The 16,835-nt window shown below is 35.7% G+C and overlaps 1 protein-coding gene across 13 annotated transcripts in view; it reads left to right on the top strand.

Annotated features, from left to right (window-relative positions):
- PKP4 (plakophilin 4) overlaps window positions 1–16,835 on the top strand; it is a 219,944-nt gene that overhangs the window by 148,078 nt on the left and 55,031 nt on the right. For 9 of the 13 annotated variants that reach the window (XM_045559815.1, XM_045559808.1, XM_045559814.1 and 6 more), the window contains 2 exons: window positions 13,840–13,971; window positions 14,082–14,272. In XM_045559815.1, coding sequence (XP_045415771.1) covers window positions 13,840–13,971; window positions 14,082–14,272 — 323 coding nt within the window. The remainder of the gene's footprint in view (window positions 1–13,839; window positions 13,972–14,081; window positions 14,273–16,835) is intronic. The other 4 variants (XM_045559812.1, XM_045559811.1, XM_045559816.1 and 1 more) reach the window with 1 other exon arrangement.

Here is a 16,835-nt window from a genome sequence, read left to right as displayed (position 1 = left end):
ACCCATGCCAGGAATTTGATACAGAAAATTTGTAGTTATGAATGTATGGGTTGGAATATTTCATTGAGTAAATAGGATGATGAAGCACCATTAATGATGCCAAGAAGCTGCTACCATCCCTAGGACTGTAAAGGCAGGTGGTTTTGTCAGTCCTGGAGCTGGGGCATTGTGAGTGAGGGGAGCAGGGGGAGTTTTCCAGCATTAGCTGAGGCCAGGAGGGAGATACAGCCCCTGTCAGAAATGCCGTGTAAAGTAGAGCCAGAGAAACATCCTGACTTCTCCGTGCACTTCTCCTCCTAACCCATACCAGTTGTGCACCGGCTGACTTGAGCTGGAGAGGGCAGTTGTGGACTTTTGACTGTCAAAAGTCTGGCAGACAACTGTGTGTAACTGTGTGTTGATTTACAGGGTAGAGAGAATGAGCTCAGATTATGAAGACACATGATAGGAGATGAAATATCTGGGGCCTTGGCTTCCTTTCTACTCCCCCTTCCATGTACTTACAAAGCTGAAATTGTTTGACCACCATCTTCAGGGGTTTTTTTGTAGCCAAGTAACAAATATACTATTAGGTACTTAGTATTTTTCTTTAAATTAAATTTTTCAAATCCCTTTTCTTTTTACTTTTCATCACTCTGGTACTCTGGGCAGTCACCTTACTGATGTGTTAAACATATGTAAATATATAAAATGTACATAATGCACAAGCATTAAATATGTTTTAAATTAAATACATAATTAAATGTTATTCAAATAGCTCCCCAAATACTTGAGCGTTCATCTGTCTTCACCACAGCTGCAGCCGTAATTCCTGCCTAATAACTGCATAGACTCTTATTTTTCTCAGAGCACACTCTTGCCCAAAACTCATATTCAAGCCTAGGACTTAAATTTACTTACCCTTCTTTCCTGAGGGGAAAGAGAGGAGGGCATTAACTTCCAAACACAGCAGTCACGATTGGTATTCTCTCTATTTTCTAACTCTATTAATGTTGTGTTTTTTTCTTAAATTTGCCTACTTTTCGGTCATATTTATGACATTTAAATTGTAACCATGACAATAAGCTATAGTTATAAGGTTAGAAAATTGAACATTTATTTTATGAATCAAAGAGTAAAGTCTGATTTTTTTTCTTTTTCTAGTAAATATAGATGCCCTTTAAAACTTTGAGTGTAAGTTAATAAATGGGATAAAATGACAGTTTTGCCACTGTTATTGTGATGTTTATCTATTGTTTTTTACTTACTGCTTTGCATACAGAGATACTGAATGTAGTATGAATGAAAATCATCTTGGTTTTAGAATTAGGCTGTGCTACTCAGAATGAGTAGATTTAAATAGAGTGGCTTAAACCTGAAAAATACTGAAAAGGTCTTTGTCTTTGGCTAGGTTTTGACAAAAGCAACATCTTTATTCATTTTCTTGGTTTCCTATATAAGAAAGGATGGCACAAAAGGATTTAGGATTGAAGGTCTGTTATTCCTCATGTTTTGAACGTTTTCTTGCAGACAATTTCTCTACTTTTTTTAAGTTTTACAAATTGACTTGAAAAGCTTAGCTCTTTAAAAGCTGTTTAGCAATAAGGTGAATTGTTAGTGAAGCAGTGGTTTGATCACTGCCTGGGTGAGATCCTGCCTACTCAGGTGTTCTCAGAATGTTACATTCTGTTGAAATGCTGAAAACTGAAACCAGCTGCTGAAGTTTGTTTTTAAATAGCTAAATTTCTGCAGCCTTCAATTTCTAAATAAGAGCTTTGGATGCCCTGGGCAGAGAAGATTTCCATTTCTTTGTAATTCAATTCAGGAGACTCCAGTTTGCTTGTTTTTTGTTGGTTGGTTCCTTGGTTTTTAATCTGTACTAAGGATGGTCGGCTGTTTGAGAATAAAAAGGCAGAGGTTTTAAGTGTGGGAGCTGAAAGGGATACTTCCCATAGAGTGAGAAAAAACTGCCCATTCTACCATTTTTCTCGGGTCTTTATAACTTCCCTAGAAGCAATAAAGTTGTTTTGAAACATTTATGCTTCATCATTATCTTGCCTTTTGCCCTTTCTCTTCATTGTTCAGCATTTTCTAGCTTACCAGTGTTACCTATTTGCTTTCTAAAAACATAAATGCACATATTTTCATCTTTACCGAGGAAGAAAGTTTATTCTGTGTTTCCGCTTTGTCTTTTCTTCGGTTTCGTACGACCTGTGTATTCTGCTCAGACAGCTCAGAGGGAACCTTGTGTCAGTGCTCTCTTCTGTTTCAGTTTTATTAGTGTGTCATTTTTCCCATTGTTCACTTTTTCATATCTGAACATGTTACATACTGATACAATCTCTTCTATTCCATCAAAATTTGAGGCAGCTTTTAAGAACATATAAAATAGAAAATAAACATCAAAATCACAGAAAATGTATACTAGAATAAGAGGTAAAGGACTGAGGAATGTGAGAATGCACATATATGTACATATAATCATACTTCTTCATGAGGGAAAATACTATAGAGAATATCTTTCTTAAAAAGTCCTTTGGGTTTACCTCTCTTAAGAAAAACACCAATTAAATCATAAAAATAGCTGTTCACAGTGTATGCTGCCCATCAGAAAGAAGCTATATGTTCGAAGCCACAGATTTAGTCCTTTTGTCAAAGTGATCATTGGTTGTTATTAAAACTTAGATCCTCCAGCCACATCCTGTGAAGTGGATTTTGCTCCAAGTCACAATTTCACAGTTTTTCTATTGGGGGGGTGGGAGTCCAGGCATTTGCTAGCTTGAGTAGTTCTGTATAAAAGCAGGGGAGGGGAGCCAGCATCAGAACCTGTCCTCCCTCTGCCCAACCTCGGCCCAGCGGTTAGACCTGGAAATCCCATCTACAGAGCTGGAATGTGCTGCTCTGTTCCCACCACTAACATGGTTCCTAGAATGGGAAAAGTGTTCAAGAAACTGATGAATGTTATGTAGGTGATAGGGAATTGGTACCACTCATAGGTAAGAAACTAAAGAGGCCAAAAAAGACTGGAGTTTCTACCAAAACGATGAGTTAACAAAGGACACTGGAGCGTGAAAGAGGGGGAAACTTCTGGTTGACCTAGAAGGCATTAAGGGGTTAATAGATTGGATAGATAGGAGAGAAGAAACAATTCCATGCAGCTTGGAGTTCTAATGTTTTAAAACAGATATGGAGGGGAAGGAAAAGATTACAATAAAATAGATATGTTAAACTGATTATTTAACTTCACAGTGCTACATTCATTTATTGTGTAGTATGTATTGAAGTGCCATGAGTTTAACACACTGTTTGTTTAAATCATTACTCTGTGGAATACACTGACAATAGTAATTAAAATATACTACTAAATTTAAGACTATAGGGGCGAGGGTCTGCATTTTGTTTATATATTTAAATTTGGTTTCTAAAGTGTGTAGTTTCCAGTTTCTTCCATCAGGGTGAGCTTAAAAAAAAATCATAACCACTGAAGATAAAAGATAAATGAGAAACTGGCCCTACGTCAATTTATCTTTCTTTTTTCCTTCATCTGGAGCAAGTAATTTACAACACAAAAAATCATCAGCACATCATGAGATAAGATGTGAACTTAAATGGGAACGCTTTGTGCGTCAGTGGAAATGCACTGGATTTATAAAGGAGATGCAGTAGGAAGTGAATGTTATATTGTACATGTTCATAAATAGAATATTAGATTAGCAATCATGTATAAAGGATTATTTTATTGAGGATTCTGGCTGTTATCATTTATTATAGCTATAATCTGTACAAATGACAAAACTTTATCACAGATTTCTTCCTGTTTATCTTCTAAATACCATGAAGATAAAAATTTCTTTTAAAACCAGCCTTAGAATCCAAGTTTTTCCTCCTTTACTTTTCTAGGGCTGTTTTAGCCACATAGTCATGACGGTCTTCCTACCATAACTACATAGCTGTAGCTTCCTGATCGCCACTATGAAAGCTCTTCTTAACTTGCTAATGTTTTATTATGAATATAAAGAATAATGCATCTTGTTTTTAAAAAATTAAATGTCTAGAAGAATTTGGAGTAAAAGGTAAAAGTCTCCTTCATTCCCATACCATGACCACCACACGTATGCATACACACACACACACACACACACACACACACACAGTGTATTGAAGAAAATCGCAAGTAAAACACACCAAACTTATTAACTTGTTAATGGAGAAATAAAACCAAACTCTGTAAAATAATTTAAAGAGATTTATTCTGAATTAATATGAGTGACTATGGCCCAGGGATCCACAAACCCAAGAAGCCTCTAGTAAGTGGTCCTGAGGTAATTGAGTTACATTTGGTTTTTATATATTTTAAGGAGACAGGAATTGCAGGTAAAATCATAAATCAACAAATACATGGAAAGTATACATTGATTTGGCCTGAAAAGGTGGGACTCCTCCAAGTGGGGGGCTTGCAGGTTATAGATAAGTTCAGAGATTCGTTGATTTGTAATTGGTTAAAGAAACAAAGCTTTGTCTAAAACCTGGGAATCAGTAGAAAGGAATGTTTTAGTTAAGGTAAGGAAGTCTCCTAATCTTAGAACAAGCCACAATGGACCCAAAGTGATTTGTTAAGCAAAGTGGTGGCCTACTTAACCTTTGCTTTCCATGGCCTTAGGTCCTATTTGTAATTTAGGATCTTATTGCCACAAAAAGTCTGTTTCATCAGCCTTATGATCTCTATTTTAATGTTAATGCTGATCAGTTGTAGTGTCTAAACTCCAAAAGGGAGGGGGTTTAAGAAGGCGTGTCTGACCTCTCTTTCATGGCCAGGAACTCAGTTTTAAGATTTTTCTGGGGTTCCCTTGGCCAAGCATTCAGTTGGGGTAGGGGTTGGGGAGCCTTAGGATTTTATTTTTAGTTTACAAACTCTGTGTATGTATATATATAAAATATCCACACACATTTGGGTTGGGTTTGGTTTGTTCTAACACAGATGAGGATACTCTCACTATACATTGTTCTGTGACTTAAGTTTTTTCCTTAAAAACACTATAAAACAATGCGTGTGTTTCTACATCAATATACAAAGATCTCCTTCCTCCTTTTTAATGGCTGAGTAGTCTCCATTCTTTAGAAAATTTATACAACAAGTCCCTTATTAGTGGACATTTTGTTTTTTCTAGCTTTTTACTTTGACAAACAATGGTAAAGTTTTTTTCTGCACATCTGAGTGTCTCTGTTGATAAGATTTGTATAACTGTAACTTCCTGGACAAAGGTATGTATATGCTTTTATTTTGGTAAATGTTGTCAATCTGCCCACCAGAAAAGCTTAAAAATTTATACTTCTACTGATATAAACTGTTATTTCTATCTACACTTACTAAGTTACCAGAGTACAGGAATGTAAATCTTTATGAATATTTAAAATTTTAATAAGTTATTAGGGTTTTAAAATAAACATTTGTTTCAGATTTCTGTCTATCATAAAGTTCTTGGGCAGATTGAACAGAGTAACATAATTTTTAAAAATCATTATTATGTACTAAATCATAACATTCCATGGAAATTTTAGCATACCCCTGACCATCACATTATTTGACTAGCTCTTTATGGAGGCTGGAGAATCAACCTAATCTTGGCATTCAGTAAAACTGTCATAATAATTCCTATCAGTTTTCCTTTCTTCTGTCTTGATTTCTGGCTCAAAATGATCAGATATATTTTCCATCAAGAAAAATGCAACAACCATTACCAAATCAAGCAAAAAACAAACTCCTTTTTTTAGCCACCATTGGAGGTTATTAGGGTACCAACATCTCACTGCACAAGTTCCCAAACTTGGCCATACTTCAGATTCTTTTAAAATCTTGATGCCCAGGCCTCACCCCACACAATTAAATTAAAAAATCTGGGTGAGAACCAGGCATCAGTAGGCTTTAAGTAGTCCCCAGGTAATTCCAATGTGCAAAGCTTAAGAATCACTGCCTTACTCTAAAAACTAATCATTAAAGAGAAAAATTAAAAATTTATCCTGCCTGTCCTGTCCTGCCTGTATTTCAGGATAACCAAATAACTCTAGCTATTGTCTAAAACATTCCAAAAGAATTCATGCTGATAAATACAGAAAGAATGATAAAATTAGAAAAATCACTAATTTGTAAGCCCTAATGATATTAAGTCAAGCGAAGATGGTCATTTGATTCTAAAACCTCTAGGTTCTCATCCCTCACTTTAGGAGTTTTTAAAAATCCCAATATTCAGGCTGTAGCTTAACCTGATTGAATTAGAATCTGTGGGTGTACGATTTGGGCAGCAGTAGTTACCAAATTCCACCCAACCCTCAACCCAAGTGATTGCAGTATGCAACCAAGATTCAGAACCATTGCATTAGGAGCAAAGTTAATGGTAAATCTGACAACAGAAGGATCAGGCTGCCACTACCTGAGTGGGCTGATTGATCTTAGCAAGCCTGAAGTTATGATGTGATACGGTGTGAAGTACACAGCACCATCTGTAAAGTATTCTAATCACAAAGATTTGACCTGAAACCTTTTAGCTATAACCTTCTGTTTACAAGAAATATTCAATTTAGGGGAATATGTAAATGACACCATGAGAAAACCATCAAACAAATTCAGAATGTAGAACAGCCTACAAGTTTATTGCTGTGGTTCCCTCAGTGAGTCAAGAACACAAAAATGAGGGATTGGGAGCCCCTTTTTAGATGGAGGGACTTAAGTGACAATTGCACTCAAACGCAACGAGTGAACCTTATTTCAGCCTGTCTAGTACTAGCCAACTGAAGAAAGACATTTCTGAGACATCAGGAAAATTTGAATATGAACTCATTATATGGCATTATGCAATAATTATGGTTTTTGCAAAGTTTTTATTTTATAGAGATACAGATGGAAGTATTCAGCGTTGAAATGATCTGATGTGAGGGATTTGTTTTAAAATTCTAAAAGGAAAAAGATAAGTGGAGCATAAAAAATGTGTATAATGTTGATAATTATTAAGCCTAGGGGATGGTTTATTATACTTTTCTTTCTACTTTTATGTATGTTTGAAAAGTTTAATTCTAAAAAACTTAAATACAAATGCTTTAAACAAAGGTTTTGAAATATGGGGTAAAAATGGTACATCAGAATGGCATGTGATTAAGCCAGCAAAATGTTGACCACACTCTGAAGGTTAGCCTTGACATAAATTTTAGAAAGAAACCAACTGTGAAATGGATACATGAGTTTCCCAGCCAGTGGATATTATTTAATTTGTATTTGCCACATATTTGGGATTTTGTTAAATGAATTTTTATTAAGCAAAGTTACCTGTATTTTGCTGCAGATCAGCCTTTCTAGTTTAGAACTGTGAATTTATCACTATGTTTGTGCCTGGGTCACCACCAAATAAGAATATTAGCATTTTGCCTTAACAAACATGTGTCTGAATGTTCTTAAGCCACTTATGCATGACATGGGAACACATGCCCAAAAGCTTAAATATAGTAAGTTAGTACTTTGTATGAAAATCAAATATCCAGTTTTAGCCTTTAATATTTTACATTTGATATAAACATGTGAAATAAATATTTAAATTTTCTCATACTTTTAATGATATATGAAAAAATGTTCTAACAATCTAAAGTAAAATTAAAATAAAAATAAAATAAAGTAAAATAGAAAACTTATTTTTCTATTACTACCTCCTCAAAACACAGGGCCTTAATTCCTCACTTCACAACTATTGCTGCCACCTCTAACTCCACATTTCATTCTTATGCCAAAGGTAGTCTACATTTAGCTTTATCTGGATATATTTTACCAAAGAAGATAATTAGAAAAATATAGAAAAACTTTGTTTCAGAAGAATCATTTATTTATTTCAATAGTGAATAGCATCCTTTATAGGCTTGTATGGGTTGAAAGAAGTTTTTTTTTTAATTTTTGTTTTTTAATTGATTTTTTTATTTGTATATGTTTGTGGGGTACAAGAGCAGTTTTGCTACATTGATATATTACATTGTGGTAAAGTCAGGGTCTTCACTGCATCCATCACTACAGGAGCAACGCACATTGTACCTACCAAGCAAACTCCCCTCATGCCCTCTTCTCAACTACCCACCCTCCATTGTCCATCATTCCACACTGTGCTTCCATGTTCTTGTTTTTTTAGCAGAAGGAATCTATCTTGTGTCTCCCACAGGCAAATATTCCCATTTCTCTATTTGGTAAAAAATTTTTTCCCAAAAGGAATAAAATATGTCTTTGAAAAATATGTTAGAGTGATTTTTGAGCATTTAGTTGCATTTTCTATAGGCTAATGACTTTTTCTTAATACATGCCATGAACCCTTTATTTATTCCTTTTTCAGCTTTCTCTATAGGAAGCATTTAATTTGTATTAGCCGTTTATGAGCACCTACCTGTTAAACTAGGTCTTGGACAATTTACATGTCTAGTGCATTTTATTTCATATTTATATTTCTTAAATCCTTGTTTTTTTCTAGTTTTCCTTTTACAGGTATGAAGTATAAATTTTTTATGGTAGGTATGACACCTGTATTTATTTAGCATCCAGACTAAGAATACTTAGTAAACGCTCATTTTAATAAGACCATTTATGGAAATTTCTATTCAGTTTATGTTTTCTAAAGCTTATTTTTATGGTTTTGTATTCTTGAATGAAATTTAGGAATTTAAAAATATTTATGAACAGCATAGTTCTCTGGTGATGTACAAAACTAAAATACTTTTTAACTTTGTCATTGTAGAAATTGAATAAAGCACTATGATACTAGTTTATGCAAACACAAAGTTTGCTTAAACTACAAAATTGAATCCAGGCAGACAAGTTTTTACAATGAATTTCAAGGCAGACTAGTTGATGTCTAGAGCAAATTTTAAAGTGAACTAAAAGACAATTCATTAGTGGTTTCTGTTTTCTAAGGCTTTTCCCACATCATTTTCTAGATAAGTAAAATTTTTAGAGCCATTGTCTTACTAATATTTAAAAGATAATATAAATTTTCACAGGACCCAAGAACCTAGAAATACTTAAGAGAACCACACTAGAAATAGTTTCAAGAAATGTGGTCTTCTACCTTTTCTTGTATGTCTTTACTTCCATTAAAAACCAATTTTAAAGGATATCTTATGTATATAGTAGTTTATATTTAATCAATAAACTCCAAGTATCTGTAATATTCTTAAAATACCAGTCAACACCCATTTTCTCCTATGGACCAGACCATGTTATTGTGGTTCATGTTTCCATTACCCTATTTATATTGTTCACTCTGACACGACATTTCCCGAAGACCTCATTGCCTCTGATGATAAGCTTTTATGCTATAGAAATAAATCTTGTGTATCAAAGAAGGTACTGAAGACAAGAAATCTTTTTGGTGCCATCTCCCAGGTTCTCTTCCAGAATTTGGCCTAGCACTTTACTGCTTAGCCATAGGAGATGCTAAATATTCCGCACCTCTGTGGAAAGTAGACTCCCTCCTAAGCCTGTGATCCTACAAGAAGTGAGAACCCTATAGCCAAAGTGGAAGTTGAGTCCTTGTAAAACAACATTTTCTACTCATTTTTTCACAAAGTGTTGCTCTTCAGAGTATGATAGCCTAACCTCAACTCCCAGGCCAGAGAATTGGAAGAAGCTGTCAGAGAGAGTATCATCTGCCTTAAAAATGTGTGTTACCATGCTAAGAGTCCTGTCAGAACTCACACTGCACCATCTTTTATGTAAGGGCAAACCCCTAAACACCATAGCAACTCAGAACAGGCACAAACAAGAAGAAACTAATGTGAGGTTGCCCCATGCTGGACTGTGAAAGACTAGTCACGAGGTTGTTTATACTGAAAATCTTACTAAGCTCTAGATTCCTGTTTCTATGGTGATTTTACACACTGTACAGGCCTTTCTCCTTGCCTACAGTTTAAACAGCAAGGCGTAGATTAACAAAGGAGAGCCATTTTAATAATTTCAAGTTCATTAGAGAGAACTTAGACTTTATGCAAACTTTCTTGTTTTGGAATGTACATTACAGAAAAGATAAAATAATTCCCTTTGTATTGCATCTTTTACTATGAGCTTAATGAGGTGAATAATATATTATACCATATTTTCATAGCTCTACAGCATTATTGTTCCTTACCCACTAATGTTTTTCTTAGATGCAACCTTGTATTTTTTTCTAATTGTCTTTTTTTTTTTAAATATTAGAGCACTCAGATGAAATACAACAGGCAAGAAGGCCCATGATTCCATTAATTGCCCAGTCTGAGACACAGATGGAGCTTTCATTCTACCTTGAAGCTTGTTCAATTTCTATATTTTTAGACATATATTTTCTTGGAAGATGCTAATTTGATGTTTCAAAGTTCCCCATAGTGTATTTCTGGTGTCCTAGAAAACATGTTTGTGATTTTTTTTAAAAAAGTAACACATGTTCTTCAGTACATAGATTAAAGAGCTAACATTCACATGCTGCTTGCCATTTTAACTTATAAAAATGTCTCTTGATTTCTTGTTCTGATCATGCTAAATCGTAATATGCAAACTATTTAATTATAGGTAACAGCATTGGTCATGAAATGGTTAACCCCACACTCTACATTTCTGTGCTTTCTCTGGTGAATTTGACTAGCATCTTCTTCCATTCCACATAGCAGGTGTTTTTAAAAGACACTCTTCTTAAAGTAATTGCATAAATAATACACAATTGATAAATGTGAACCTTACCATACCACAACGAAGAATACTTTATCCATTAATTAGGAGATGAGTCTTCTGTTTATCTGAAGCATGGTTGCTGTGTATACTCACATTTATACATACGTATACATAATTTATGAATTACAAGTTTTCAAAGAAACAGATAATAGTAAAACTATTTTGAAAACCATTTAACATTCTTTTAATGATCCAGAGATTTCAGGATCTTTTTGTCTCTGTAGATACTTGTTATCATTGGGCTACACTATGGAAATAGAAAAATAACTAAAGATGTTGTTTATGGGATAGAAGTTGGTTGCTCTATAGTTCATATTAAATAAATCGCTCATCAACTCTTACTTTTATATTTCCTTAAAGACAGGGCACAAAACCTAAGCTCTGTCTTCTAAACCCTGTTATGTAGATCTTGAAATTAGAATCTGGTACATGGGAATTTAGTATCTTAGTGTTCCAGTTGCCATGTCAGTGTCCTTTCCTATATTCTGCTTTCTAGGGCATTGCTTTTAAAAATATAAGAAACAGAATCAGGTAATAACAGTGAGAAAGTACGTGTTTATACTATATTACTGTGGCGATAACTGTTATTTTTTGAACTAATTCTGTTAAGTTTTATTATCAGGGTTACCAGTATAGAATCATGTATTTTTTCACATGTGCTTTCTTTGTCTAAGGTTATTCATTTTAAGTAGCTTCTCATAAAGAGGAGTGTAAGTGAGCACAATTGTTTGTCACATGGTTTGTGAGAAAATGTTCCATTGAGTGAAAAGACACCATTGCAGAGCTATAGTTTTTTAGGGTATATCTTTCTCTTTTCTTATTTAAATAATACTCTGAATCACTTTTTTTTTTTTAAAGGAGGGGGCAGCACACGCAGAACTCTAATGGTTTTTGGTTTTCAGGATGAAAATTTTTTGTATCCTCGCTCTGCATGCCACCTGGTGTTTCCAAGCTAAACACTTTGATTTATTGATGTCCCAGGTTTTATCTCATATTAAAACTAAAGAAATATCTGAACATCTTTTTTCTTTTAAGATAGCTCATTTTTCCATGTACGTGAAGCCTTGAGGCCACCACTGTGGTGCTTCTGTACCTATAGTTTGTTGCTAGTTCACGTGTGCTTGCCCAGTGTTCATTCCCAAGGGGACAAAGGGGGACTGCCGTGTAGCTGTGGGTTCAGGCCAGCTCTTACGCAGCTATTCCCAACCATTCCAATTTTCTATAACTCTTCGAGCCTAGCACACTCTACGTATTTCACTTAGTCCTTAAAAAAACTCCTTCAAGAGTTGCTGTATATGAATGTTTGGAACTGTGGAAACTCGTAATAGATTTACAAATGAAGCAGATCACCTTCCAGTATTATCATCCTGACAGTGACTCAGATTGTGTTTCATCGTGTACCAGCGAAACCACATATAATCTGTAATCTTTACTGAAATTTCAAACTTAAGAAATCAGAACTGTCACGGAACTCTACCACCTAGAAGTATGCTGTCAGATGGTATATCAGGAGACAGGTCGTTAAAAACCTATTCTAAGAATGTCAGCAAATCTTTCTAGAGGCTAGGAAACAAAACCTTGGATTGAATTTGACATCAAGTCAAAGGTTTAGAATGCAGTGGGATTTCCCAGTTTTCCCTTAAACGTTGTATTCACCTTCTAAACCTGCTTTATCATCAATCCTAAAAATTTTACTTTGCTTTACATAGCCAAACTTTATTGATCCCAGTAAGGTAAAGCCAGAGCACAATGTCTGGCATGAATCAGCACTCAGTAAAGGGAAGCTGCTGTTGTTACTGGTAACAGTAAATATATGCACCATCCTAGTCATTGAGGATATAACAATAAACAAACCAGACAAAAGTCCCTGGCCTCTTTGAACTTATATGCTAATGGAGAGAGATGGTGATAAATGCTATAGGGAAAGGAAACTCTGGCCTGCTGTGGGAAATGGATGCTGTTTAGATAGTGCTTCCTTTAGGAAATTTTTCCTAAGCTGCTTTTACACACACACACATTCTCTCTCTCTCTCTCTCTCTCTCTCTCTCTCTCTCTCTCTCTTTCTCTCTCTCTCTCTCTCTCTCTCTCTCTCACTGTCTTTTCTCATAGCTGCATTCCTAGGGCCTGGCATATAATAGGGCCTCCAGGGAGGGAGACAATGAAATCCTGAGGATTGTATATAGAACTTGGAATGTGATAAGGACTTAATTAAAATCTTTGATGTGAGAGTGAAGAGTGTTTCTGAAAAAAAGTTTGTTAGCAACATAAGGGTTAAAGCTGAGGAAAGAATGCCTTGTAGTGAAGATAATCAGAACTTAGGAAAAGATAAAGAGGCTAGAGGAAAAAGGAGGTATTTGAATAGAATTGAGAAAAGGCAACGTGATCTATATCACCTAAATTTACAGCATAAAAAAGAAATTTGAATGGAGAAAAAGATAAATGGGTTTTTTTTTTTCAAATTCAAGATGGCAAATGGTACAACTGAAAATAAAACAAGATAATGGAGAGATGGGTTTGGCTAGAGGACACAATGGGCCTGTTAGACTTGTATATATTTATTTGGAAAAGACGAGAGGAATATAACAAGTAGAAGGGTAAGAACTTAGTTTCTGTTGTTTACAACTCTGAAAATTCTGTACAGAGTTCCTTTGACTGTAGATGACATGAAATATAACATAAAAGGCTGGCCCTAACTTGAGAGGTTCCATCACCAAGCTCAATAATGTGAACGCTATGTAAGTTTTCATTTTTAATAGTTTGGGATACAGAGAACCCTTTTTAAAATAAATACTTGGCCACCCATTCTCACTCAGTCTCTTAATCCTCTTAGAGGAAGGCGTCTGAAAGGTGAGTTTTCCAAGAGGGAGACAAGATCAGTTTTCAGATTTTGATTTAATATTGGGGCTTGTAATCACAACATTTGTGAAATGTAGCAAAGTATATTAATGAGCTATGAGTGTATAGAACACAGTCACATAGGTAAGTGTCAAAATGACTGTGCTATTTAAGGTGAAAAAATACCCTTATGTTAACATACAGATTATAAGATGCTATTAACAAATGTCTGGATTTTTTAGCAAGTTTTCATGTAATATTGTCATTAGGTATAGCTGATTAAACTTATCTCCTTACAGATGTGCCAAATACTGGTGTAAGCAAACCTAGAGTTTCTGACACTGTCCATCCCAACAACTATCTCATCAGGACAGAGCCAGAACAAGGAACCCTCTATTCACCAGAACAGACATCTCTACATGAAAGTGAGGGTCTGTTGTGTTATCTTTTAAGTATTGCATTTGCTTTTAATATTTTCTTCTTGAAACTAAGCATCAGAAGTATATAATAAATATATTTCCTGCTGGTTTCATTCCTGCAGGATCATTGGGTAACTCAAGAAGTTCAACACAAATGAATTCTTATTCTGACAGTGGATACCAGGAAGCAGGGAGTTTCCACAACAGCCAGAACGTGAGCAAGGCAGATAATAGACAGCAGCATTCATTCATAGGATCAACTAATAACCATTTGGTGAGGAATTCAAGAGCTGAAGGACAAACACTGGCTCAGGTAAGCTAAACACAACCAAGATCTTTATAAAGCGATACCCTTCTAGTTGAATATCTGTTATAGGTATTTCTCATAATATAAAAATAAAACCAATATGTACAATCTTTAATTTACTGAATGGATAAAGTAGCAAAATCATTTTCTATTGTTTGTATTGTGATGTTAAGGAATTTTTAGGCATGAAACCTAAAACTATGTTTCTATTAATTAGCTCCTATTAACAAGTTCTGATAAATTTCTAGATGTAATAGAGTAACTCTTCTAAACACCACAGGTTTAGCACAAGGAGAGGAGCCCAGGGGAGTATAAGAGAACTGGATGGAATGTTTTAGTCCCCGAGGGGTTATGAGTTTTTAAAATAGTACTAGAGCTAAAGTATGCCATATAAAGTCCTGGAGGGCAGACTACTATTCCCATACTTACATAAAATGGGACTAGCCCACTCTAATCAAAGTTTTTACTTTCATCACTGGAATTGTTCTCTGAAAGCACATCTCTTTTACTAGGATATAGATATTCCTGCTTAAAGAAAGTTACTGTATAGAAGTATACAGTATGTTCATTCTGTTAAGTTAGGGTTCTCTAATTTGATAGCTAAAAAAATGATAGCGCATATATATTTATAAAAACAACTTGGTGCCTTCCTTGTTGCCACTTTATCCGCATCATTCCACCAGCATATGCCAGGATTAAGAGAAGCAGCAGGAGTCCTGCATGGCAGTAACCAGTGAGGATAACTATCTATCCAAATACCGCGGTCATTTCTTTGGAGCTGAAAAATATCAAGATGACCAAAGAAGTTAGGCGGACACTATGCTTCTCGTAATGCAATACAGGAAGCCCTGTAGGCACACACAGCACTGGGCCAGGGTACCCGGTGCCAAAGGAGAAACACAATTTGACTTTGGCATTTTTGCTCAACAATTTAGGAGAAAATTTAAAGTAATTTGAAATATTTCTGTATTAAAACAAACACAGGTATAGGAAATGAATTTTTAAGCTAACATGAGAAATCTTGTGCTTGTAGCAAGCTCCTTCATGCTGCACCCCCAATCCTCAGATTATGCATTTACTCCTTTGCTCTTTCGGATGCTTTGGTGGAAAAGTTGAGGGGCTTGGACCAAATGCCTATGGAAGTTCATCCACTTAGGTGAATTTCTGTGTCGGCAGGTCTGAAGTCTCACTCCTGAACAGCAATTACCTTAACTATATAAATTTTTTTCCCCTTAATAGTAATCTTGTTACCTCTTTTTTTTTTTTTAACTTACAGCAAGTTAATTTTGTCCTAGAGCTGAAGAAATTATGTTACAAGGGGGTCTCTAAGACTTAATTTACATGTAGCCTAGGCAACACATTCTCTAGCTGTCTGGACCAAGTGTCATTTCATTTTGGTAGTCGCTAGTCATATGTAGACTTTTCTTACTGTTAGCACTATTATCTCCCAACCAGGCATTTTAACTTTCCAACTATCTACTAAATTTTAAACCCCATTTTTCTTGTCTCATTGTTTATTTACCATCCTCTTCCCTCCCCCCATCTTCTCCTTTCCACAGCTATTACCCTCCCAAAATTGTTGAACTTGGGCACACTTGAGGTCTCAGAGCAGGTGTTCCAGCCAGCCCAGTTGCTGTGACACCTGGAGGCAAAGCACACATCCTCTCATGACATCTAAGGGTGTACAAAGTCTTTATCTGATCCCTTCTTCTCCTCTTACTGCCCTAACTAAAAGTGGCTGGGTGCTGATCAGCTGGACTCTAGAAACCATGAAGGAGATAACAGAGCAGCCTGGTCCTGGTCCTGGGCTTGTAACGCAGGGCCTTAATGTGATTTTGTTTTGTTTTGTTTTGAGATGAGGTCTCACTGTGTTGCCCAAGCTGCACTTGGCCTCAGCCTTCTGAGTGGCTGGGACTACAGATGTTTGCCACTGCACCCACCTCTAATGTCTGTTTTTATTTCTCAACCTGCTTTCCCTTTCCCCATACCTATTCCCCTCAAGTCACTTTTCTGGTCCAACTGTCATTCTTTTCATTGTTGGACAGCATCAAGAAACGTATCTGACACATCTACCATGTTAGCAGGAATCACAGATTGATAGTAGAATCAGCCATGGCAAAAATGTTCCTTTTCCATTCCAGTCTTTTCCAGCTGGCTAGGCCAAGAACCCAACAGAGACTTGGTGCACTCTTCCTGCTGGAACAGATTTTTGGGGTGCCTTTATTTGCATCTCTTTAAATCCACCAGATAAATCCAAGAGCTCATACATCAGAGGAGGTAAAAAGAAATGGCTGAAGTCTGTAGAAGCCACACTTGATCTAAAGAGACAGATAAATTTGGCGAGAGCACCTATGCAGCCAAGCTGTCCTTGCAGTAAACTTACAGGGAGAACACTGGAGCCAGTCTTGACCCATGAAAGAGTAAAGACAAAACAATTATAAATACTCCTCCAGCTACACTTAGACTGATGTATTCAAATTTTTTTGTTTGTTTGTTTTACATAAATGCATTACCTTGGCCAAACTTTGACTCTCAGGGAATGAAGTAAGTACATTATTCTAGTGACCCT

Source organism: Lemur catta, chromosome 8, assembly GCF_020740605.2.
Source record: "Lemur catta isolate mLemCat1 chromosome 8, mLemCat1.pri, whole genome shotgun sequence".
Lineage (NCBI taxonomy): Eukaryota > Metazoa > Chordata > Mammalia > Primates > Lemuridae > Lemur > Lemur catta.
This window is presented reverse-complemented; position numbering and strand designations above follow the sequence as displayed.